The sequence below is a fragment of the Eleutherodactylus coqui genome, chromosome 2 (assembly GCF_035609145.1).
Source record: "Eleutherodactylus coqui strain aEleCoq1 chromosome 2, aEleCoq1.hap1, whole genome shotgun sequence".
Taxonomy (NCBI): domain Eukaryota; kingdom Metazoa; phylum Chordata; class Amphibia; order Anura; family Eleutherodactylidae; genus Eleutherodactylus; species Eleutherodactylus coqui.
In genome coordinates this window covers 324,011,767-324,037,809 of record NC_089838.1, presented here as the reverse complement: position 1 = coordinate 324,037,809, position 26,043 = coordinate 324,011,767, and the positions used below count along the sequence as shown (strand labels likewise).

Here is a 26,043-nt window from a genome sequence, read left to right as displayed (position 1 = left end):
TTCCTTAGGACAGGCCACCAATAGTAAATCGGTGGGGTCTGTTACCTCGGACCCCCTATTATCAGCTGTTCACCAGGCCGAAGCACTCGTACACTGAGCTGATTTCTGCAGGAAGCAGACAGCTTTATTCTAGCTGCAGTGGTCAGGTTTGGTATTACAGGCCATTCACTTTAATGTAAACTTTGCCTGTAATACCAAACCTGGCCACTGCAGTTGGAATGGAGCTGTATGCTTCCTGCAGAAATCAGCTTAGTGCATGAGCACACCGTTCCAGGCAGTAGACCTCGGCTGATCTATTATTGGTCTATTCTATGGAGAGGCCATTAATAGTTTACAACTGGGCAATCCTATTAATTGCATTAGTGGGACATTGTTCAGCTCTGGTGTTACTTTGCGTAAAGCTGTTTTTGCACACTGTACAGTGTGTTGATATTATTTGAGCACTCTATGGCGGTATTGTGTGGCACTGGAAGTGATGTTTGGGACTTATAATTAGGTACGTATAGAATTGTTATTTGTATACTTTATGATGCTATACAATATAGGGGGATGGGCACAAGAAGAAGATACCACACAATGAACCATCTAACGTAAGGCCAAACCTGAGGAGTATGGTGGGAATCTGTGGAGGGGCTCTTAATATTCTAAGGTTGCCATTACATTTCCCAAACTTGCTATCCAATTTTCCATTAGCCCAAGGGTAAATCTATCCATTCATGAAGCAGTATTGAGCAGTGGAGGTATCTTTACTAGATATGCCTTTCTGGAGTCTGAGAAAGCAGGTTGGTGAGCCATATAGGGGGTCAAGAGGGTCACCATATTCAGGGCTGTATTAATAACAAGGCACTTGTGGGCCAGTGCCTGGGGCGGCAGGATTTAAAGGGCGCCTCTTTAATAGCCTTTTTTTAATTAATAAAAATAACTCTTTGAATTCTAGTAACGACCAGGGGGGTGGGCATAAGGTGTGCCTCCTGATTAGCACACCAGTACCTCGATGGAGCGGGACTGCTGAGTTTATGCGCTCACTAAAGTTGCAGTGGACTAAGTCACGGTGAGGCCTCGGCCTCAATTTTCAGCACGGCTCTTTTGCTGCTGTCTCTCGGGAGGCGTCATGCAGGTCTTTTCGGAGCATGATGGCTTCCGGCCAGGATGGGGATAAGAAGCAGCATCAGAGGTTTACTGCAGGTATAAGGAGGAATGATGGGATATGCTGCCTGTACACAATGAAGTTACACAGGGGATAGCAGGGAGGCATGGCTGTGTGATAACAGGATAGTGACAGGTATGACAGACAGCAGGGGGCCATAATAAGGGGCAGATACAAAGTGACAAGAAGGCCAGATAGAAAGGGGATGGGTGCAATAATAAAAAGGGCAGATACAAGTCTGATAGGGCAATTATACAGGTGACAGGCACAATAGTGAAAGGGCAGATATCTTAGTAACTGGGCTTGTTATAAAGGTGATGGGATAATAGGAGGGGCATATGTAAAAGAGATTTGAACAATGTTGAGGAGGAATTTTGAACCATTCTTCCCTACAAGTGTATTTCAGTTCATCAATATTTCTGGGATGCCTTGCATGCAGAGCCCTTTTCAAGTCATGCCACATCATCTCCATAGGGTTAAATCCAGGAGTCTGACTTTATCAATCTAAAACATAAATCTTCTTCCCTTTCAACTATTCTTTAGTTGATTACTTGTGTGCTTTGGGTTGTTGCCTTGTTGCATCATTCAACGACTCTTCAGCTTGAAGTCAAGGATGGCTGCCCTAAAATCCATCTATAAGATGTTCTGATCCACCGTAGAATTTATCGCTTCCTGAATGATCACAAAGGGTCCAGGCGCTGAGGCAGCAAAGCAGCCCCAAACCATGATGTGACAGCGGCCTGAGGTGATGAAAATAGGAGACTGTTGGTGTAGGAAGACTTTGATGGACCATCCAATGACATCATCATAAATGTTCATATGGGTGCAGCTTGGCGCTGGAGCGAGTCTGGACGGTAGTCCTACAGTAGGCATCGTGGGTAGTGAGGTGGTGTGCTGGTATCAATAGTCATTCTGTCTATGGATGCAACTTGCGTCTGCAGTTTTTTTTCTACCGTCTCCATGATCTTCTCACAGTAGAACAGAAGGGCTACTATCCATTCAATGAGGACCGAGTCAAACAGCGTATTGTATAGCATCAGAACAAAGACGCATGTGAGGCACTCGGCCCGTAGTAGCCAAACCAGGGAGCCGCAGGTGGTGGGTATATTTTATTAATCTCAAGTAAAGACAATAAAAACCTACTTGAACCACCTACTTATAACAGATAACGGCTCCAACCCCCCAAGGTGAACCTTTAAGGGGTACTCCCAAAATTGACTTTTATCACCTTTCCAGAGGGTGCGTGGGAGGAGTCTGATCGTTGGAGAGGGGGGGCTCGCTGCTGAAAGCGCTATCAACCGCGAAAACGGAGGTCCCGTACTCTCCTCTAAACAGCAAGACCCCCACCAATCAGACGTTTATCATCTCCCACCTCACCACTATATTCAACCTCTCTCTGACCTCCAGCATTTTTCCCTCCTCTTTCAAACACGCCATCATTTCCCAACTGCTACAGAAACCGACTCTTGACCCGACTGACTCCTCCAACGACCGACCCGTCTCCAACCTTCCCTTCATCTCCAAACTACTCGAACGCCTGGTTTACGCCCGCCTTATAAGCGATCTATCAGAACGCTCCCTTTCTGCCCCACTACAGTCTGGCTTTGCACGCTGTAGATTAGTAGTCTAAGACACCACATGCTGCTCTGACTGGCCGGTACGGCTCACATGGACAGCACTGGCCAATCAGAGCAGCATGTAGTGTCTTAGACCAGGAGTCCCCAACTCCAGTCCTCAGGGACCACAAACAGGTCATGTTTTCAGGATCTCCTATAGTAAGAACCCCTGTGGCAATGTCTGAGGCACCGACAATAATTATATCACCTGGGCAACACTGAGGACATCCTGAAAACATGACCTGTGTGGGCCCTGAGGATTGGAGTTGGGGAACACTGTCTTAGACTACCGACACATACTAATGCAGTGTTCATCAGGTAGTCAGAGATACGGGTGCAGCCATCTTTGTTTGTCCAGGCCATAGGGTATGAGCGCGCTCTGGGCTGGGTTGTCTGCCACTGGGTCCTCCTTAGCTCCTCCCCTTCACAGCTACAGCTCTAATTATTAGACAAAGGGGAGGAGACAAGGACAGATGCAGCTTAAACCAGCGGCATAAGAGCACTTTTACATGGTATGAACTGTCCGGCGCCGATGCCCAACTGGTTGTCTCAGCCATAATTGCTCCTGTGCTGTTTCAGAGGAAAGTGTATTACCAGAGGCGGTGTGGCCGGGGATCGCTCAGGTCACCCCTCCATTCACAGTACACAGGCGGTCATCCATAAGTGATAACTACCTGCTTACACAGACCGAGCCGTCATTCAGTTTCTGCATGCATGAGAAGTGAATGAATCCACAATTGTCGTTCCATGTATTTACACTGAACAATAATAATTGATTCTCGCTGGATCACAGGAATCCAATCCATCGGCCCGTGAAAAAGGGCCTAAACATCAACGGGCAGGAGGACACCTAGATGTAGATGAAACAGGAGCCCCCCTCCACAAGAGGTATAAGCTGTGACTGTCTACTCCCCCCTGCACAGGCCAGATCTCAGGCCAGAACAGTCTCCACACAAGTCAGTTGGCTCCTCCTGTCCATTGTGTCTATGGCCCATGAAGCTGCTGTAAAGCATCTCTCTAAATGCTGTTACATGCATCTCAGGCAAGATGGCCGCCCCCCCCAGTCATGTACAGACAACAGAAGATAAAAACGGATTAGAAAAACGTAATATGGTTCTTTATCCAGTTTTAATTGAGAAACAAATGTTGTGTGATGGCCCCTGTAAGGGTTGCAGCATCGAAGACGAGTCCCTGCAGTCCTCACACTCTAGAGGCACCCTGACTGCCCCTGCTATGACATGAAAGGGACAGTGGGGGGCAGGTGTTTCCATTGAAGTCAAGGGACATGTATGGTTTTGTAACATTTTTTCCTTTTATTCCTTAAATACATGCTCCTACCCACTAGCGTTTTTTTTAACGCTGCGATATCGCTGCATTTTTTTTTCACTCACAGCCTAAGACCACCACCATGAATAAAGAATTGGATCGACACCTCCTCCCGGAGCAACGTCTCCTAGCCTCCCAGCCATCCAGGAATATCTGGTGATGAACAATGCTTTTCCCACCATGATGGAGCTCCATGTCACAAGGCAAGAGTGATAGCTAAGCGGCTCGGTGAACAAAACATTGATATCTTGTGTCCACGGCCAGGAAACTCCCCAGATCTCCATCCCACTGAGAACCTGTGGTCAGTCCTCAAAAAGTGGGAGGACAAACACAAATTGTGATAAACCCCAAACACTGGTTAGGAAACATGGGTCATATAATGCAAACAGGCAGAATGAGCAGCATCACGAGGGTCTTCATTAAAATCCCATCATGTCGATGACTCTTATTTACTCCATAAAAGACTAACAGCACAACGTTTCAACTCGCATCAAGTTCAGATAACTTTGATAAAGACCCTTGCGTGGGTTGAAACGTTGTGCTGTTAGTCTTTTATGTCGTAAATAAAGAGTCACCGACATGATCCGATTTTAATGAAGACCCTCGTGATGCTGCTCATTCCGCCTGTTTGCATTATATGGACCAAGAAGGACTAAGGGAGTCTAGTCTTCTTTTCTGAGCTGTGCATCCCATTTCCATTTACCTCCCACGATTGTGGTCTGTAGTGTAGCGCCACTGTGACATCATTTGCTTTTGTTGACATCAGTTGCTGATGACAACATGGGTTGTCATCAGTCAGGATTTGGCAGGGAAAGGTCAACACTGTAAACACTTTGCCTAAACTTGAAGTATTGATCAGTAAAAGTGTAAAAACTTATGAAGGGCTTATAATTCTACTTCAGTAACCATAAAAACATCTGACTAAAAGATCTAAAATGTGTGTCTGTCTCAAAAACCTTTTGGCCACAGCTGTAGGTCTCCATGGTTAGACTACAAAACCCTCTGTAGTCTGATCCAGTCGCCTGTATTCTCACATCCCATGTTCGTTCCATTGATTAGAAGGGTATCCCTTGCCAGCTTTTTATTATTGATCCACAGATGGCGTTAAAAAGTCTGAACTGTGAGTCCCTCTAGGACCTGCATCTACCCCGAGCTCTGACCCACCCCAGAACAGCCATATGCAGATACTGTGCCAGGGGGATTGGGCTGCCTGACCTCTGCATTAGAGATGGTGAAGGGCCCTGCACTACATGGTTTCTATACCTCTCATTTACCTCTATGGCGTTATGCAGCAGCACAACCCACACAGCCATCTCCATAAGGCCTCCCTCACACAGGGCGTTTGCAGAAACGCAGCGTTTTTCAACGCTGCATTACTGCAGACTCTGCCCCGTTTCAGCAGCGCTGGCATACTTTATGCCAGCGGTTTGGCTGCATTTTGAGCTTGGCTGAAAATGCAGCCAAGGATGCTGAAAAGAAAGGAAAAAAAAAAACAATACTCACCTAGCCGCTACAGTCCAGGTCGCGGCCGCTGGTCTCTGCCGCTTATCCGGGCTTCCTCTGCACTAACAAATCTATTGCCGTAGGCCAGGTCTGAGAACCCCGCCTCCAGCAATAGAGTGCTGTGATTGGTTGTCGGCGTTTGCTCGATGCCCAATCACAGCCCTTCATTGACTGCCTCAGCCAATCAGAGCTTGCCGGCGCTGATTGGCTGAGACAGTCAATGAAGGGCTGTGATTGGTTATCGGCGCACTCAATGTCCAATCACAGCACTCTATTGCTGGAGGCGGGGTTCTCAAACCTGGCCTACAGCAATAGACTTGGGAGTGTTGGAGAAGCCCGGATCAGCGGCAGAGACCAGTGGTCGCGACCCGGACTGCAGCGGATAGGTGAGTATTGTTTTGTTCCCCCCCCATTCATTTCAATGGGCGACGCAGGGCTGAAAACGCCCCAAAATAGAACTTGCATCACTGTCAAAGCACAGCGTTGGGAGGCGCTGCGTTATCAGCCCTGTGTGAGCAGCCCCATTGAAATGAATGGGAGTGTTGTACAGCGTTTAGCGCTGGGCTGAAAAGGCAGCGCTAAACGCTGTACAAAACGCCCTGTGTGAGGGAGGCCTTCTCATCTTGGCCACCCAATCCTGAAGAGAGTTTTCAAGATCACTTCTATTGAGGACATATCCTCAGGATCCTGGTCAACCATTACTAATGGCAGCCACTACAAGGTGTCCGAGCAATCTGTTTGCCTCTATACAATGTGCTGTGGTGCTGACAACAAGCATCTAGACGGCCGATTGGCCAGAGCACTGCGCGGCAGACGCCAGTCACCTACCTATGGTGTGGATAGGTCATCATTAGGTCTTGCCCAGAAACCCATTTAAGCCTCGAAAGAGCCATGGCCTTAAAGGGGTTGTCCCGCGCCGAAACGGGTTTTTTTTTTTTTCACAGGCAGCGCTCAGCCAATCAGATACAGCTCTTTCAGCAGGCAGGAGATTTTAAATCCTTGCCTGATGCAACGACTTCAGAGCAGTGCAGGAGAAGACCCGGCTACACGCGGCTGAGCCCCGGCAGCAGCGGACAGGTGAGTATATATTTTTATTTTTTACTACAGCTAGGGATGATTTTCAGGGAAGGGCTTATATATTTAAAGCTCTTCCCCCGAAAACACTGCAGTGGTGCAGGCATTCTATTGCTTTTACTAGGAGAGCTTTGCGATCCTCTGCGACAGCTGTGGCAGGGGATTCTTTACTCCCCGTGGGGAGTCCTCTTTTCACTGAACACTGATACAGTGCTGCCACAGTGTTCAGTGATGAGGGAACTCCCCGCATGGAATGCGAAGCAAGCTCGTAACCAGAGTTTTTGCTCTTATGTCAGAGCAAAAATTTGGGTATTGCTAATTGGGGCATTGATAGAAAAAGAGTCGACAAACCTGGTGCACATCCCCCACACAGACCATTACATTACCTGCTGCATGGTCACCCCAGGTAACTCACCCCAGGGCAAGAGACAAAAAAAAACATTTTACATACGGTCCCCATAAAATGCACCATTTCTACAGCTCCAAAAGCAGAAGTACTTTACAAAATATACAATTTATTTCCAAGAAAAGCCTAAAATATAAGTGACGATAAACGAACAGAATCAGACACATTAACACTAAAATCAAGTGAGAAGTCGGGATAAAGAGGAAAGGACTTCAGTGTATAAATAGACGCCCCCCAAACCAGACATTTATACAACAGAGCATACTTACACCCCCAATGCGGAGGTAGTACTACAACTCCCAGCATTCCCATGCAACCTTGAAACTGTTCTGCACAGACTTTCACACAGACAGTCTGTCCACCACTGGAAGCCATAGACCAAGGAGCTAGAATGGCTGCCGCTCAGCGGGCCCAGAAGCAGATCAGCCAAAGAAAGTGTCTGACTCCAATGAATTGAGGTGGTCTTGGATTTTCGGAAGTCTTCAAACAATGGCAGAATGTGTTTAGCCCCTTCTTCAGTGCTATGTACACCTCATGTATGGAACATAGAGCGTTCTAGAAGAGGCTTCCGTCACACTTCTCAGTGGTGCGGCTGCGTTACAGTAGGGGCCATTACTTAGTCTGGCTGGAGCTGTAGGCAGGCGGCAAAATGCGACGAGAGTTGGCCTTCACCCATGGGTGCTCCATGACGCCCTTGAGTGGGAGGCGCTGTGCTGGGACATAACGCAACAGTTTGCTGATGAGGTCTTTGGATCCTTCGGACATGAATGATGGAAACTGGAGGTCGACCTGAGAGACAAGGAAAAGAATGGTGAGGTCAGCCCTTAGGTGACACAGTCTAATCTGGAGCCAAGGGCATGATTAAAATAAATAGACTTACTTTGGAGGACAGGGAGAAAAACAAACACCAATTCTGCCATTGCGCTAGTTTTTCCTTTGCAGCATTAGGCTGGGCTCAGATGTCCGTGCCGCCAGTGAGACGCACACAGCAAGTATGCAACACTGCACATCGGCACGCACCATCTTGGGTGTGTCTGAGCACATAATACGCGCCAAGATAGAACATGCTGCGATTTTTCTTGTGCGCGTATTTCATGTAAGCGAAAACATGGCCGCCTACGGGAGACCAATTCAGAAAAACGTACAGGCAGAAAACGCTGTAACAATACTGTTGTAGTAATAATAGTACAGAGTACCAGAGATAACAGAGTGACCGAGGTACTCCCTCCACGGGAGAAGTGATGCAGAAAGTAATGAAAGCGTTGGGGGTAGAACAGGCCTTTTATGCTCCGTACCATCCACAAAGCAGAGGTAGAGCAGAGAGCTTAAATGGTACCTTAGAAACCATGATCCAGAAGGCCATGGCAGAGCTCAGTAGACCATGGACCGAGTGCCTCCCCCTGGCACTCTTCTCCGTAAGGTACACACCTGACAGAATAGCCCTTAGCCCATATGAGGTACTTTTTGGGTCGGTCTCAAGGTTAGGGTTGTATTTGCCGCAATAACTCCAGATGCAGCATGGCAGCTTGACAAACTGTTATTGCTCTCACAAGACGCCTAACTAATGTATATTCTCGAGTGTTTACTTCCCCTCCAAGATCCTGACTGCTTAGAAGGAACTCATTCTGTGAAACTAGGATGTTGGGTGGTTACCAAAAGACACGTTCATAAAGCTCTGGAACTCAGACATGATGGTCCATAACAAGTGTCCCTGACCACCACGTTCAGCTGGAAGGACAAATCCAATTGGATACACGCGTCTCATCGCAAGAGTCTCCCCACCCCGATGAACATATGCCTTCTCCTAGGTTGTTCAATCCCTGTTCTCTTTCTCACAGCTATGGTTCCATAACTAAGGCTCTGAAGGGTCTAACTAGCCTCTTTAAAGAGCTAGCAGCAAATTCTGGCATCTCCGAGCCCTTTTGATGATTGTAGGACTGATACTTTCGGCAGATGGAGCCACCGGATTTCGTCTTTTGCTGGAACTTTAGTGACCATTCTTACTGATATTACTATTATTGACTGCATTATTCCGTGCCTTCGAGGATTTATCTCCAAGACTATTGACAAAGCTGTCCATGTTATGTATGATGCTTTGCCTTTGACTACTGACTGATTCTGCTTTCGATCAGCCCCCTCTTCTTGCAGTGCTTTGCTATGATACTTTTTCTTTATGCATGTTATGGGAATGTCAGTTGGGGGATCCGGGGAAATAGTGCAGGAATTCCTGCTTGTGTCACTGGGGCATTTGTAAGTACCTGACAGACGTTCGCTTGGCTGCTCTAAAGAAACAAAAAGGAGGGACTGTTATAGTAATATAAAACGGGTTTCTTATATCAGCCTAGGCAGGCGCATATATCAATCCACCTTCATAGAAAATAGCTAGCAGTGAAATGGTTAACTGGTTCAATACTGTACACTGTGTGTTGCATTCTTCTGCAGCATCTCCGACACATTCCTATACACAGTTCGAAGAACTTAACACGGTCTACAGATGTGTTTCTTATAAGACCTGCGATGCCCACCGCTCAATAGAAGGGGGCTGCCCCTTATCTCCTCCCTTGGTCCAGATTGGAATATTAATAAAGTCTATGCTACTTGAGTGTATAGGAATTACATGTTCACATAGCTACATACACCTGGGGCGTAAACATGTTAATCATTAGCGTCATTGCATACTAGGCCAATCATAAGTTATGATGTTGGGGGCATGCGTGTAATTGGTGCATCATATTCAGTATAGCTGTATTGTACTTCCTTTCAATAAACCAGAAGGGTATGGGGGCTGATGGATAGCATCCGTGAGTTGAAATACATATATTCATGCATGAAGCTTCTCATTATAACCAACTTGGAGCAGATCAGTGAAATCTTCTGGAATATGATTTATCAATACGTTCATGCGAGAGCGCCCATAATCAAGCAGCACGAATTACATAAAATTTTTGTGTTGGTCCAACACAAATTATATATTTTTTTAGGTTTTCCAAAATAAACTTTTGGAAAATATTTTCTTCTTCACCGCGTTTGCATAACTATTTTTCTCATGGCGGAACTGAACGTCACCCCATTGACTAATAAGCTCTGCTCAATTTTTGACAGCCAGCCCAGCATTGTCAGAATTTACAGCACGAAATAGTTCTGCTTGCAGCGGAAATCAGCGACAGGGTTTTAGATTGGAACCTCTGACCCCCAATGTGAATAAACCCTACGAGAGCCTTTTATTGCAAGGCAAGCTATAGTTTTTATTGGTATCATTTTGGGGTACATACGGCTTTTTTGATCACTTTTATTGCATTTGTTTTGGGTGGCAGAACAAAGCATTTTGGCTCAGGTTTTTGGTTTAGATGGAGTTTGCCGTGAAGGATAGAAAGCATGTTCACTTTATGGTAAGATGCAACGATGCAATTTTTTTTCCCCCTTTTTAATTTAAACACACAGTTAGTATCGTCACATCTATATATATAAAATTGAATGTATGTGTGCGTGCGTGCCTGCCTGTCTGTCTGTCCTTTATGCGCTACTACACCATTCATCCGATCGCCATGGAACTTTGGGAAGTTATTGAGTACACTTCTGGGAAGATTATAGGCATAGTACAAATATCCTACGATAAATGGCGCGCGCGCAAGCGTCGTCGAAAGTTACGACCCCCCCACGTAGATCGAATAAGTAAGCCACCTGCTATTGTGATGTCATCACTGATGTCATCAACATCGGACGCCCTTGAACATGCCCCAACATGTTCTATAAAGCTGCATTGTGATGTCATTAAGGCTCTATTATGACACGTACAGCTTGGAACCACTAGAGCACGCCAGCCAATTACCATTGGAGTTGGAAGTGGGTAAACAAGTACTAGGATATCTTCCTAAGAAGCCACAGCAGCCGGATAAATTGTATGTTCCACCCAACGGCTATTTTATTCAGCCCGCAAGGGGGAAGCAGCGGCCTACAAAATCTCATTCAGGTAGGTAGGTTCAGTTCTTGGAGGTTGGGGAATGCTTATGGGCAAGGCCTTATGTCTCATCCCAACTCGATTATTCAATTCTAAGCGCAAAACAATTGGCGTCCAAATTTTATGTATGGAATTTAATTCTCTCACTTCCCAATGTTATAGAAACTTGAAATTTGGCACGAGCATTGATTATGTGATAAATAGCAAAAGCTAATGGGTCCCAACTCGATTATTCAATTCTAAGCGCCAAAGAATTAGCGTCCAAATTTTACGGCGCAAAAGAATTAGCGTCCAAATTTTACGTACGGAATCTAATTTTCTCACTTTCCGGTGTCATAGAAACTTGCAATTTGGCACGAGCATTGATTATGTCATAAATGGGAAAAGCTAATGGGTCCCAACTCGATTATTCAATTCTATGCGCAAAAGAATTGGCGTTCAAATATTACGTACGGAATCTAATTCTCTCATTTCCTGATGTCATAGATAGATAGATAGATAGACTGTATGCAATGACACGTACAGCTTGGAACCATAAATACTAGAGCACGCCAGCCATTTACAGTCAGTCTCCATTGGAGTTGGAAGTGGGCAAACATGTACTAGGCTATCTTCCCAAGAAGCCACAGCAGCCGGATAAATTGGATGTTCCACACAACGGCTATTTTATTCAGCCTGCAAGGGGGAAGCAGCGGCCTACAAAATCTCATTGGTCGCTGCTGCCGTCATTTTTTAAAAAAGGTACGCTCAGTTCTTTCATGGAGAACAATGTTTAGTGGAGAACTCGCTTATTGGATACAATGTTGCGAGCTGGGGAAAAACCCCTAGAATAATCCACGGCACACAGGCAGACAAGCAAAGTGTAAACAACTGGATTGGATAGCTGCGCTAAAATTCTTGCTTGGTTGCCATTTCTTATACTGCTGAGGTAACATAAAAGCTGTGCTGTGATTGGTTGTTATTTCCTATACCCCTGAGGTAAAATAAAAGCTGCACTGTGATTGGTTGCTATTTCTTATACTGCTGAGGTAACATGAAAGCTGCTGTGCTGTGATTGGTTGTTATATATTATACCGCTGAGGTAACTTGAAAGCTGTGCTGTGATTGGTTGTTATCTAGATATATAAAAACGAATGTATGTATGTATATCTGTCTTTGCGGCAACGCGCGACGGGTACGCTAGTATAGCCGGATAAATTGGATGTTCCACACAACGGCTATTTTATTCAGCCTGCAAGGGGGAAGCAGCGGCCTACAAAATCTCAGTGGTCGCTGCTGCCGTCATCTAGATATATAAAAACGAATGTATGTATGTATGTCTGTCTTCGCAGCAACGCGCGACGGGTACGCTAGTCTTACAATAAGCTGAACATGGTTTTTATCCTGGAGGGCAATACTATGTCTCTGCAGTGGAATTGAACCCAGGATCGCTATAATACATTACAGTACTTCTGCAGTGTATTATCGCTAATGGCGATCATACGCCATGGCAGACCTCGACTGTTGTCTGGAATCTGGTTGCCATGACAACCCATCGGACCTCCACAACTACATAGCAAAAGATATGTCACAGGGGGCCCTCCCTCTGAGCTCTTTATATGCCACGATCAACAAATTGTGGCATGTAAGAGGTTAACAGTGGGCGGCCAGCTGTCAGTCACAGCCAGCTCCTGCTACAGATGACACAGGCTCAGTGCCATCCATAGGCCATAAGCTTACATCCTGGGAAGGGAGCCGCTTCTCCACCAGGACTCAAGTTTGCTTCCTGTGGCTGGTAAGGGTTAATGGTGTGGACTACAATGAAAGTAAGATGGCGTATTAGTTCAGATACCTTCACTATCCTGCGGTGGGTCTCTGAATGGGATGGGCTCTCGAAAGGCGGCATGCCCACTAGGAGCTCATAACAGAGGACCCCTGTGCACCATAGGTCCACCTTCTCATCGTGGGTCCTCCCCTCGATCATCTCTGGAGGCAGGTAGTCCAGGGTTCCGCACATGGTCCGACGCCTAAAACCCAGAAACAAATGGCGTCAGGACTGAGACCCATAAGCTGACTGCCCATCGACGATACCCATCTGCAGAACATACCTGAGTGAGGGGGCATGGACTGACCAACCGAAGTCTGCGATCTTCAGCTCCCCCTTATATCCCATGAGCAGGTTCTCAGGCTTGATGTCCCGGTGAATAACCTTCCTCTCGTGGCAGTACTGGAGGGCGTCCGCTAGCTCTTCGATGAACTGCAGAGAACCAAGAGTCTATTACTACATCAGGTATCAGTCACAGGATAACCCCACATCTAACACAGAAAGTTCTCAGTGGTGCCCCCTAGTGCAAGACAACACTAAATCCTCATCACAGGGTGTAAAAGCATGCCCTGGCCGGGGAGCAGCTCACTTCCCAAGGGGTACAATTACATCCTATGGATGGTGCAGGCTCAGAAACTCATATGTGATGATCAATGCTGATTGTGGCATATAAAAGGGTTCATAGAGGGCGCTCTCCCTCTGATGTCACTAGCTCTCTGCTATGTAACGGTGAGGGACAATGGGTTGCCATGGCAAATGGACGCCAGACAAAGGCGTTCGGGTCTGCCACGGCCTCTGATCACTATTAGTGATAATACACTGCAATACAGACACACTGCAATGCCTTATAACGATCATAGAGTCACAGGTTCAAGTCCCGTAGAGACAATGCAAATCCCCCACCCCCCCTTAAAATAAATACGTTTATTATTGTCGCATTTGTAGTGACCCGCCCAATAAATTCACACTTTATTCAGCAAGGCAAATGCTGTAAAGACCACCACCACCTTTTCATCCCCCCCCCAAAAAAAAACAAGCAAAACAAACACACTAGGAGTGATCAAAAAAGCCGTATAGGCCATGCTACTAAGGAGTCCTGGCCCCCTGGAGGAGTACAAGGTGTAACACTCACTGTGGCGCTTCTCTGATCATCAAACCGGCCATACTTCTGCAGCTCCTTGTACAGCTCCCCCCGCGGGGCGAATTCCAGCATCAGGTAAATGCGCTTGCGATCATGGAAATAGTTATACATGCGCAGGATGTTCGGGTGTCTGTAGAAGGAATCAGCAGAGGAAGTTACACAAGCCCCTAATGTAGGGCATTAAATAGGTTTTCCAGGCCTTAAAGGGATTATCTCATGAAATTAAAGGGGTTGTCTCATCTGGACTTGTGGTATATCCACAGGACTCAAGTCCGATAGGTGTAGATAGCAAAAAGCAAGACTCGTATTTATGCTAAGAGTTACACCCCCCACCTGGGGTAAACATGCGATTGGGCGGTCTTACGCCATTTCTGTCATTCCTACAGAAGTGAATGGATGGAGCATCGCTGCTCCAGAGATTATCCCCATCAAGGACATGTTTGGCCAAGATGAGCGTTACCCTTTAAGTTAATCCCCCATCTAACGGCTGACTACAACTGGCACGGAGCATGGAGGTCCACATCACCCCACCAAGAATGCAGTGGCTCATGCACACCAGCAGAGTGGCACCGCCAGAGACTGCTGACTTAGCGCTTAGCTCGCCACCGTCAGCTAGTTATATCCCATCTTGTAGGCAGGAAATAATTAAAGGGGCCATACAATAAAAAGAGCTCATACTCCCCACTCACCCCCCTCCAGGTCTCAATGGTGACATTGTTTACAGGTTGCAGTCAGCCTGTGACGGCCCATAAAGCTGCTGCTTCAGCCAATGAGAGCTCAGCAATGATCACCGAGTGCCGTCATTGGCTGCAGCTTTATGGGACGTCACAGGCTGACTGCACCATGTAAACAATTCACCAGGGAGACCCGGAGCTGCTGCCAGGGAACGAGCAGAGGGAGTGAGCGCTTTATGGGTGACACAGGGGACCAGTGGATCATGGACAAGCCCCATCATTTTGTAAGACAACCCTCTCTAAACATCAGCCAAGTATGGAACCAACACCTGACAGCCATAATGATCAGCTGCTTGAATTGGCTACACAGTGCCAGGGTGAGTGCAGGGGCCATGCAGAGCGCCATACATTGTGAAGTGGCCATTGCCTGGTACTGCAGATCAATCCCATTCACTTGAATGCAACTGACAACTGTTACATCACAGGCTTAAAGAGTAGGCCGCAGCGCTCGCTCAAGTGTCATGGAGTCTTCAAACAGCCGATCACCCGGGAACGAATACTGATAACTTATCCTATGAACAGGTCTTCGATATTTAAAGGGACGCTCCAGGAGAGGAGATCTATTACCTGCAGTTCCTCTCCGCCGTCCCTCTGATCCACCAGCTCCAGGCTCTATTTTTGGCCATGCAAGATGGCTGCAGCAATTTTCTAACTACCTAATGCCCACTATTCTCTGACTGGCCAGTGCTGATCATGTGAACAGCTCTGGCCAATCAGAAAGCAATGCACTTTGGGGATTAGATAGTCTGAGGAATGTGCCGACCATCGTGGATGGCCAAAAATGGGACCCAGAACTGATGGATCAAAAGGAACTGCAGGTATAACATCCCTATGAGTGTGGATGGGCAGTAGGGGGCGACGTACCGGAGGTGAGACTGGATCTCGATCTCTCTCCTCAGCTGGTGCTCCACTGCTTCCTTCTCCAGCTGCGACTTGAAGAGGACTTTGAGGGCCATGATGAAGTGGTTCTGTTTGTCCCGGGCCAGATAGACATTCCCAAACTTGCCTTTGCCCAGGGGGCGCCCGATGTCAAAGTCCTTGATGGTGAATTCTCTCTTCGGGCTGTTTAACAAGAAAAGTGTTACTAAACCAACGTGGAAGAGGAGACCCAGATTGTAGCAGAGGCCGGTGGGGGGGGGGGGGGGTTACGTCTGTTGCCCCTCACCCAACATCTATTTTTGCCACTTGAGCACATTTGTGTTTCCCATTAACCACCCGACTTTAACCCCCTTGTTGACATCAGCCGCACACGTACAGCGGGTGTCATAGTATACAGCAGGCTTGGCAGCCGAACGCTCTCTTATACACGGCAGGCGCCTGTTGCCTTTGACAGCCAACAACCATCGGCAACTCTCGGGATCGGAGAACGCTTATTGTGGCAGTTAACCCTTCAGATGCTGCTGTCCGTTCTGACAGTGGAGAGGGCTCCCTTCATCACACAAATGGCTCGCCCTCAACAGGGTCACAGGTGGGGATTCATCATGGCAGCCTGGGGTGCCACGGTGCTGCCATGTATCTCTGCCTATTAACCCATGCTTGTGGCACGTCTTAATTGAATGTCTGCAGATATACCATATACCAATAGCCATCCATCTATCCAAGGATGTCATGAGAGGATCGCAAGTCTAAAGTTCCCCAATGGGGATAAAAAAAAAACAAAAAAAAAAGAAGTTACTGTTATTTCTCTAAAAATTCAATGTATTAACCCCTTCACGCCCTTACGTCCTACAGTTACATCCTGGGCATACGGGGTTTGTTGGGAACGGGACTGGAAGTCTGCCAGTCTGACAGCCAGTAACCCTTTAAATGCCACTCTCAGTTCTGACAGCGGCAATTAAGTGTTCCAATTACAACTTGCAATTTGGTTGACATGGCAACCTGGGGCCTTCTGGTGGCCCCCTAGGGATGCCATAAGGGATTATCTGTCAGTCCACCGTATAATGCAGAACGATGGTATTGCGCTATACTGTGAGTGATGAAGACCGCAACCTCAGGTCCACTACAGGAACAAAAAACAAAACAGAGCAAAACCACAATTGGCGTCGCCACGTCTATAAAGGGCCAGTCTGTCGACGCACCACATTGTTTCTGCAGTGTGAGAGTGGTCAAATAAAAATTCTCAGTTAACCGCACTGACCAAACGGACAACGTAATTTTTGCTGCCATTAGAGAAAAAAAAACCCTCCCCTCCCTCAAAGATGGTGGAAGTGCGCCCCCCCCCCCCACACACACCCACTTATGTGCTTATTAACCTTATATTGTACATTTAATCGTACAACTCATTCTGCAATAGAAAAACCAACCCTCTGCCTTCACACAAGCAGAAGAAACAGAACGCACGAGATTTGCGCATTACGAGACGCACAAACATGAACCCTATTTTTTTTTAATGGGGGGGGGGCATGCACATGAGCAACATTTTACGACGTGGCGCTGCGATGCAGGAAACAAATCATGGCATGTTCTATCTCTTTGTGTGCCCTCACATCAGACCGCCCATGGAGCTGGCGGCAGCGTCGCACCACATGCTGGTGAACGCAATACTAGGTCTCCCATTGGGAACAATGGAAGAAACTCCAGGATCGCGACTTACCCGAAGTAATGAGGCAGTTTGGGCATCAAAAGCCTTGCATCTGCAAGGAACATGGCGAGCGCGAAAGCGGGCCGCGGTTCACTGCCTGATATCACGCTCACCCGTGTGAAGTTACCCTTTGTCACCCTTGCAGGACTGGTAGAGGAAAATGACTTCTACAGCGATTCACGTATGGACGCCGAACGCGGCATCATGTGTGGCTTCACCTGGGCAGACGGGCGCTACATAAGTGGTGGCCGGGCGATAAGCAGTCCTGGGAGCGGCTGGTAAGACCCAACCAGACTGTCAAACCAGTCGGCTTAATTAGTTGCTTTAGTAGCCAAGGGGGCAATTACTTTCTCACAGACAAGAGAACAAAACATTCTCCTGCCCTAAAATTAACAGTTTGACGACCTGAAAGTTCAAGGGCGACAAACATGCAAAAACCGAAGAGACGGGAAGATGCAAAACCACAAGGAGCGCCGGCCTCTTCTCCAGCAGCCTCACTTCCTAGTCTGAACGCAGCCCGAGTGACCAGAACGCTGTGCCGCCACTCACCCGTCTGCGGCCTTCTCCACCTGCTTGTCCGTCACCGCCACGCGGCCCGCTGTCACTGCATAGGAGAGAAGAGGAGCCATTACATCATCAGCCACACAAACCCATCCCGTCACTGCGCCGGCTCACCGCCAGGTGACACTTACATGATGTCCACCAGCACACCGAGGGTCTCCGGACCCCCTCCCCGGACATGAGGGTCAGAAATGGACATAACAGTCAATATACCAACCGTACACCAAACAGCGAGGCGGCCAAGAGCTGAGGCTCCGCTGCAGCACTACCCAGACTGCGCCATTCTCTATGCGGGCGGAGTCATGTCTCTAATGCACTTCATAGCCCGGATACATTGCAACAAACCCTCAGCTGCAAAGATCCGCAGCCTCCAGTGTGTCTCGGGGCTCATTCACATCAGCAGCGTTTGATTTTCGTTTCACATTTCTGTCAGAGAAGCAGCAAAACGGGGAATTGTTTCTTCTTTTTTTTTTAAGTCTCCATTTTTAGTCCCACTGAAGAGGTGATTTTTAGCGGTCCATCAAATGACCGCCCGCCGGGGCTGCAGGGCTGGACGGGGGCCGCCGGGAGGGGGAGAGTTCGATTTATTGATTTTAAGCCCCTTTAACTTTTCTCTAAATGGATCCGCTCTTCAGCGAGCGCCGGAGACAAGAATTACACAGATCTGTTAAAAATGGGTGTAAAAGGAAGCAAATGAAGGGTCCGCGGTCACACGGGGGGTTCTGTCTGTTCCCTACGGCCCGCGCAGGGGGTGGTGAGGATTCAGAGGAGGTTCTGCTTCTGCGAATGATGTCGCATGTTGATAACAGCAGCCCGTCCCACTATGTCGTATTTACGCACCAGAACGGCCCATTCAAATCTACGGTAATTGGTGCCTCCTGCGCCCGCCGCGGGGTGTGACATCACTCGGGCGTCTCGTAGTGTTTTGCCTCTTGCGCCCGCCGCCGGGTGTGACATCACTCGGGCGTCTCGTAGTGTTTTGCCTCTTACGCCCGCCGCGGGGTGTGACATCACTCGGGCGTCTCGTAGTGTTTTGCCTCTTGCGCCCGCCGCAGGTTGTGACATCACTCGGGGCGTCTCGTAGTGTTTTGCCTCTTGCGCCCGCCGCGGGGTGTGCCATCACTCAGGGCGTCTCGTAGGTTTTTGTGTAAGTGAAAAAGGCAAGAAACATGGGCATTAAAACCCGGCGCTGATCAGACTGGTCGGCCGTCCTCCGGCCGGGGATAGCCGGTAATCGTGGTACAACCCCTATAGAAGGGCCATAATCGCCCAACAGCTGGGCGGCTCTGGATATGGTGGAAGTCAGGTGACTGCTGCAGCCAATCAGTGGCAGAACTCCTGGCATTGGCGCACCCATCCTGGGTGCCAGGAGCAGGGGAGGAGACACGGCAGCCTCTGATTGGCCACAGTAGTCACCTGACTTCTGCCAGTCCGTAAACCCTGAAGCCGCTCAGTCGCATCCAGCGGGCCGAGGAGAGTATGTGCCCAGGACTGTACTTACCTGAGAGGGTGGAGCTGGAGCTGGCAGACAGGGGCTCCTTCCTCAGGACCCGCTGCGGCCCGTGCGTGCTGGTCGGGGTGACAAACTGCAGGAACAGAGACGAGACGGGGTTAGGAGGACAGTAGAGGAGCGGGTACTTACCACCCACCGCCGGTGTCAGGGGCCCGACCGATACCGCCTCAGTCACTGATTTGTCATGGATGCCGCTGCCGCTGCTGACCGCTGGTCACGGCTGAGACTCCATCAGTCACTGACAAGAGCAGAGACGTTAGGCTGCAGGCGGATACAGAGCGCAGGGGTCTAACGTCTGCAGCACCCTACAATACCCGCACCCCCTCTACACGACCGCACGGGTCTAACGTCCGCAGCACCCTACAATACCCGCACCCCCTCTACACGACCGCACGGGTCTAACGTCCGCAGCCCCCCTACAATACCCGCACCCCCTCTACACGACCGCAGGGGTCTAACGTCCGCGGCACCCTACAATACCCGCACCCCCTCTACACGACCGCACGGGTCTAACGTCCGCAGCCCCCCTACAATACCCGCACCCCCTCTACACGACCGCAGGGGTCTAATGTCCGCAGCACCTATACAACACCCGCACGCCCTCTACACGACCGCAGGGGTCTAATGTCCGCAGCACCCTACAATACCCGCATCCCCTCTACACGACCGCAGGGGTCTAACGTCCGCAGCCACCCTACAATACCCGCACCCCCTCTACACGACCGCAGGGGTCTAACGTCCGCAGCACCCTACAATACCCGCACCCCCTCTACACGACCGCACGGGTCTAACGTCCGCAGCACCCTACAATACCCGCACCCCCTCTACACGACCGCAGGGGTCTAACGTCCGCAGCACCCTACAATACCCGCACCCCCTCTACACGACCGCACGGGTCTAACGTCCGCAGCACCCTACAATACCCGCACCCCCTCTACACGACCGCAGGGGTCTAACGTCTGTGGCACCCTACAATACCCGCAGCCCCTCTACACGACCGCACGGGTCTAACGTCCGCAGCACCCTACAATACCCGCACCCCCTCTACACGACCGCACGGGTCTAACGTCCGCAGCACCCTACAATACCCGCACCCCCTCTACACGACCGCACGGGTCTAACGTCCGCAGCACCCTACAATACCCGCACCCCCTCTACACGACCGCAGGGGTCTAACGTCCGCGGCCCCCTACAATACCCGCACCCCCTCTACACGACCGCACGGGTCTAACGTCCGCGGCCACCTACAATACCCGCACCCCCTCTACACGACCGCACGGGTCTAACGTCCGCGGCACCCTACAATACCCGCACCCCCTCTACACGACCGCACGGGTCTAACGTCCGCGGCACCCTACAATACCCGCACCCCCTCTACACGACCGCACGGGTCTAACGTCCGCAGCCCCCCTACAATACCCGCACCCCCTCTACACGACCGCAGGGGTCTAACGTCCGCAGCACCCTACAATACCCGCACCCCCTCTACACGACCGCAGGGGTCTAACGTCCGCAGCCCCCCTACAATACCCGCACCCCCTCTACACGACCGCAGGGGTCTAACGTCCGCAGCACCCTACAATACCCGCACCCCCTCTACACGACCGCACGGGTCTAACGTCCGCGGCCACCTACAATACCCGCACCCCCTCTACACGACCGCACGGGTCTAACGTCCGCAGCACCCTACAATACCCGCACCCCCTCTACACGACCGCAGGGGTCTAACGTCTGTGGCACCCTACAATACCCGCACCCCCTCTACACGACCGCAGGGGTCTAACGTCCGCAGCCCCCCTACAATACCCGCACCCCCTCTACACGACCGCAGGGGTCTAACGTCCGCAGCACCCTACAATACCCGCACCCCCTCTACACGACCGCAGGGGTCTAACGTCCGCAGCACCCTACAATACCCGCACCCCCTCTACACGACCGCAGGGGTCTAACGTCCGCAGCACCCTACAATACCCGCACCCCCTCTACACGACCGCAGGGGTCTAACGTCCGCAGCACCCTACAATACCCGCACCCCCTCTACACGACCGCAGGGGTCTAACGTCCGCAGCACCCTACAATACCCGCACCCCCTCTACACGACCGCAGGGGTCTAACGTCCGCAGCACCCTACAATACCCGCACCCCCTCTACACGACCGCACGGGTCTAACGTCCGCAGCACCCTACAATACCCGCACCCCCTCTACACGACCGCACGGGTCTAACGTCCGCAGCACCCTACAATACCCGCACCCCCTCTACACGACCGCACGGGTCTAACGTCCGCAGCACCCTACAATACCCGCACCCCCTCTACACGACCGCAGGGGTCTAACGTCTGTGGCACCCTACAATACCCGCACCCCCTCTACACGACCGCAGGGGTCTAACGTCCGTGGCACCCTACAATACCCGCAGCCCCTCTACACGACCGCAGGGGTCTAACGTCCGCAGCACCCTACAATACCCGCACCCTCTACACGACCGCACGGGTCTAACATCCGCAGCACCCTACAATACCCGCACCCCACAATACCCGCACCCCACAATACCCGCACCCCACAATACCCGCACCCCCTCTACACGACCGCATGGGTCTAACGTCTGCAGCCCTCTACAATACCCGCACCCCCTCTACACGACCGCACGGGTCTAACGTCTGCAGCCCTCTACAATACCCGCACCCCCTCTACACGACCGCAGGGGGCAGGGAGATGCGGGCGACCGCTGAAAAGCCATAATTCACCATTTTAGCCAGAACTCCGCATGAGATCCTCCGATCGGGAACACCGAACACCGGGCCGGCAGAGTACTGGCCGTGGTTTTATCTTCTCAGCGATATCAAGCATGGCCACCAGCACCCCTGTCAGCACTCCCCCCCCCCCCCCCCCGATACTCACCACCGCCCCCCCCCCCCCCCCCGATACTCACCACCGCCCCCCCCCCCCCCCCCCCCATCAGTACTCCCTCCCCACCCCAATACTCACCAGCGCCCCCCCTGGTACTCACCCGACTGTAAGGGATCAGGTTCTCCTTGTAAGACATCCTGGAAGGACAGAGAAGAACGGTTACATTACAGCAGACGGCCGCAGGGGGATGCCGAGGCATGCTGGGGGTTGTAGTTCTCCAACCACTGCAGGGTACTGGCGCACATTAACCCCTTGGTGACCACAATACTCAGACCTCTGTGAGGCGGCGGCTCAGCCGATTACTGACAGCAGGAACGGGCAGGTTAACCCCTTACATGCCGCCCACCAGCAGAGACCTCCCCGCCCCCACGTCCGCCGCTCTTACACGGAGCGATAGGGCATTCATACCGGCTGGGAGACCGTAGGCGGGTGATTACAGAACGGTCGGCTGTTCGCCTCCAGCGCAGAGCGGCCCTGATAGAGATATATATATATATATATATACATACACAGCAGCCCTCATTACACACACTGAATATATATGTACACAGTGTAAAGGTCAATAAAGTTTAATGGAAAGGAAAAAACCCATTGTGCATAACAGTAGTAACAAACCCCCCGATGCGGAGGTCCTGCAGGCGGCCCGCGGGCCATCCGGGTCACCAGACGATGGAAACAGCATTTCCGGTAATTTTCGCATTTGCCCCCAAAACACATAATAGAAGCTCCGCAGGATGCAGCCGCCATCACTGCAGGCCGCCGAGCTGCGGCTCCCGCCCGCACTGACCGGACCCGTCACTAAGGGGTTAACGATAAGCCGTAGGCCCAGAGCCGTCCGCCCCGCCGTTACCTGCTCGCCTCCTCCGCCGCGGCCGCTCGCTCTCCGCTCACACACTGACTGCGCTCGCCTCTCAATTCAAATCCAAACCGCCTCAGCCTCCGACCAATCACCTCCCCCTTCCCGCCTTCTCTGATTGGCCAGAAAGCTACAAGTAAGCCCGCCCTCGGCTGGGTGGGACATCCCGTTAAAAAGCCGACTCCTGATTGGCTGACGCGTTTTTGACGTGTGTAAGGCGGGTAAGGATTGCAGGACGCTTCCTGCAGCGTGATTGGTTGGTTTGGGCTGCGCTGCCGCTGTCCTTGTACAGTGCTAGGAGGAGGCGCTGGCCGCCATTTTGTTACTGAATGAAATGGAGGTGATGAGCCGCGGGAGGCAGATTATCAATGTCTGTAACAGCGATTCCAGCAAACTGATTGGTTGTTAGGGCGGCGCTGTAGCAGATATTGATAATATGCCCGCGGGCGGAGGAGGAGGGAGCAGTGCGGGGAGGTAGAGGAGGAACACGCAGTGACGGAGCGGGGTAATAGCTCTGCGGAGTCACAAGAGCAGCACTACAAGTCCCAGAATGCATCTGAGCAATTCAAAGTTACAGAGCTTTATTATTCTATTGTTGTAACCAGATCTGATCATCAGCCTATGAGGAACTCAGAATGTCACGCGCCCCGGGTTGTCGGCCAGGGCGGTGCGGAGCTGCGTAATCACACATCAGCATCCTCCATTCATCATGTCTGTTTCTCCAAAAGGAGGAACAGGTAAGGATTAACCTCACTGATGACACCGACTGCAGAGCGTCACAAGAGGGCGCACATTCCGCGCACCCCGCCCGACTGAGGGCGAGCCGCGGCATGTAATACTGCAGACCTCACACAGCGACTCCCCGCTCAGTAACGTGTGTGCCCGGTATGTTAGTTACGAGGAAGATTAGTCCGTTATGAGTTATCATTGGATTCTCTTCTCTTTCCCGACATGCCATCTGTGTATTAGCATTAAGGACATCAGAAGGTAACTGGTAATTTGAATAAACACGCCCACACCCCGCCTTTCCGCCGACCTGCAGTCTGGACTATTAGCAGAAACGCTACAATTGGCTAACCAGGGATTTACATAAACACGCCCATACCCTGGCTGTCCATCGGCATGCATATTAGCACTTTCTGCTTAGGTTAAGCAGCGCTGCTGATTAGAGCCACCTGATTGGCTCTTCGGCACCACGTGACTACATAGCGTGCACGCGGATTGCCTTCAGCAGCCGTGCACTACACACTACACTTAAGCAGCACGGGGCTAGGTTTAGGGTTAGCTAAACCTAACCCTAACCCCAACCCTAAACCTAAACCTAACCCCGTGCTGCTTAAGTGTAGTGTGTAGTGCACGGCTGCTGAAGGCAATCCGCGTACACGCTGTGTAGTCACGTGGTGCCGAAGAGCCAATCAGGTGGCTCTACTCAGCAGCGCTGCTTAAGTGCGGCTGAAATACCAAATATGACCGCGGGAGGCATATTATCAATTTCTGCAACAGCGATTCCAGCAACCTGATTGGTTGTTAGGGTCGCGCTGTAGCAGAAATTGATAATATGCGCGCGGGAGAGCAGTGTGGGGATGCGTAGCAGGAATAAGCAGTGATAGAGAGGTGTAATAGCTCTGCGGAATCACAAGAGCAGCACTACAAGTCCCAGAATGCATCAGAGGAATTCAAAGTTAAAGAACTTTATTATTCTATTGTTCTAACCAGATCTGATCATCAGCCTATGAGGAACTCAGAATGTCACGCGCCCCGGGTTGTCGGCCAGGGCGGTGCGGAGCTGCGTAATCACACATCAGCATCCTCCATTCATCATGTCTGTTTCTCCAAAAGGAGGAACAGGTAAGGATTAACCTCACTGATGACACCGACTGCAGAGCGTCACAAGAGGGCGCACATCCCGCGCACCCCGCCCGACTGAGGGCGAGCCGCGGTATCTAATACTGCAGACCTCACACAACGACTCCCCGCTCAGTAACGTGTGTGCCCGTTATTTTAGTTACAAGGAAGATTAGTCCGTTATGAGTTATCATTGGATTCTCTTCTCTTTCCCGACATGCCATCTGTGTATTAGCATTAAAGACATGAGAAGGTAACTGGTAATTTGAATAAACACGCCCACACCCCGCCCCTCCGCCGACCTGCAGTCTGGACTATTAGCAGAAATGCTACATTTGGCTAACCAGGGATTTACATAAACACGCCCATACACTGGCTGTCCATCGGCATATATCTATATTCCACAACACCTCTGCTCGATTTACCGGAAAGTGCTGCTGCCATCTTGTTGTAGCCGCCCAACCCCCTAGAAATAATAACAGCAAGGCAGAAGGAGACAATTCCCTTATAAGGAGACGAGGTGGCCGAGTGGTTAAGGCGATGGACTGCTAATCCATTGTGCTCTGCACGCGTGGGTTCGAATCCCATCCTCGTCGTCATCTTTATGTTTATCTCCCCGGCTAATCATTTATCACTGATTGTTATCGTGTTTTCTACACGTACAACTTTCAGTTGTGTCAAAAAATACACGTCATTTCCTAAATGCTACGTGCCAAAAGACACAAGTACGCACAGCACTGGGGTTTGGGCTGTTTTTTCTCTGTGCTCAAAAATATACGTTGTATTTGAGCGCCAAAAAACTAAGGCCGCCTGCACACGGGCGGAAATCCTGCGGCGGGATTTCCCGCGGGATTTCCGCCACTGAAAGCCTGCATAGGAGTGCATTACAATACGCACTCCTATGCAGACGGCCGCGCGAAATGTCGCGTGGCAAACAAACCGCGGCATGTCCTATTTCTGTGCGGGGCTCGCAGAGCCTCGCACAGAAACGTCACTCACCCGGCCGCCGGCTCTGACCCACTCGTCTGCAGGCGGCCTAAAGCTCAGCAAATACTTGAACTGGTGAGCGT

At 50.5% G+C, this 26,043-nt stretch overlaps 1 protein-coding gene and 3 non-coding genes across 4 annotated transcripts; 1 reads left to right on the top strand and 3 right to left on the bottom strand.

The window, feature by feature from the left end:
• Window positions 1–7,161: 7,161 nt before the first annotated feature.
• AURKB (aurora kinase B) lies at window positions 7,162–23,225 on the bottom strand. The gene is made up of 9 exons (XM_066593793.1): window positions 23,123–23,225; window positions 22,373–22,409; window positions 19,353–19,437; window positions 17,840–17,894; window positions 15,574–15,771; window positions 13,967–14,105; window positions 13,118–13,266; window positions 12,862–13,036; window positions 7,162–7,861 (listed from the first exon to the last, which is right to left on the bottom strand). Exons 2-9 carry the CDS (start codon window positions 22,406–22,408, stop codon window positions 7,685–7,687), a joined length of 1,014 nt encoding a protein of 337 aa, XP_066449890.1. The 5' UTR covers window position 22,409; window positions 23,123–23,225; the 3' UTR covers window positions 7,162–7,684.
• Window positions 23,226–23,757: 532 nt separating this feature from the next.
• LOC136613700 (U8 small nucleolar RNA) lies at window positions 23,758–23,888 on the bottom strand. Its single transcript, XR_010790923.1, has one exon. It is a non-coding gene; the product is annotated as a U8 small nucleolar RNA (small nucleolar RNA).
• Window positions 23,889–24,868: 980 nt separating this feature from the next.
• LOC136613699 (U8 small nucleolar RNA) lies at window positions 24,869–24,999 on the bottom strand. The gene has a single exon (XR_010790922.1). It is a non-coding gene; the product is annotated as a U8 small nucleolar RNA (small nucleolar RNA).
• Window positions 25,000–25,487: 488 nt separating this feature from the next.
• Window positions 25,488–25,569, top strand: TRNAS-GCU (transfer RNA serine (anticodon GCU)). The gene has a single exon. It is a non-coding gene; the product is annotated as a tRNA-Ser (tRNA).
• The last annotated feature ends 474 nt before the right edge of the window (window positions 25,570–26,043 follow it).

What these genes read in the sequence shown, in the direction of transcription:
- AURKB (XM_066593793.1), bottom strand. Translation starts at nt 22,408, where the DNA reads ATGTCTTACAAGGAGAACCTGATCCCTTACAGTCGG. An exon ending in GTGGAGAAGGCCGCAGACGG is followed by an intron (nt 15,772 to 17,839) that starts GTGAGTGGCGGC and finishes CTTGTTAAACAG; the next exon opens with CCCGAAGAGAGAATTCACCA. An exon ending in GAGATCCAGTCTCACCTCCG is followed by an intron (nt 14,106 to 15,573) that starts GTACGTCGCCCC and finishes TTCCTTCTACAG; the next exon opens with ACACCCGAACATCCTGCGCA.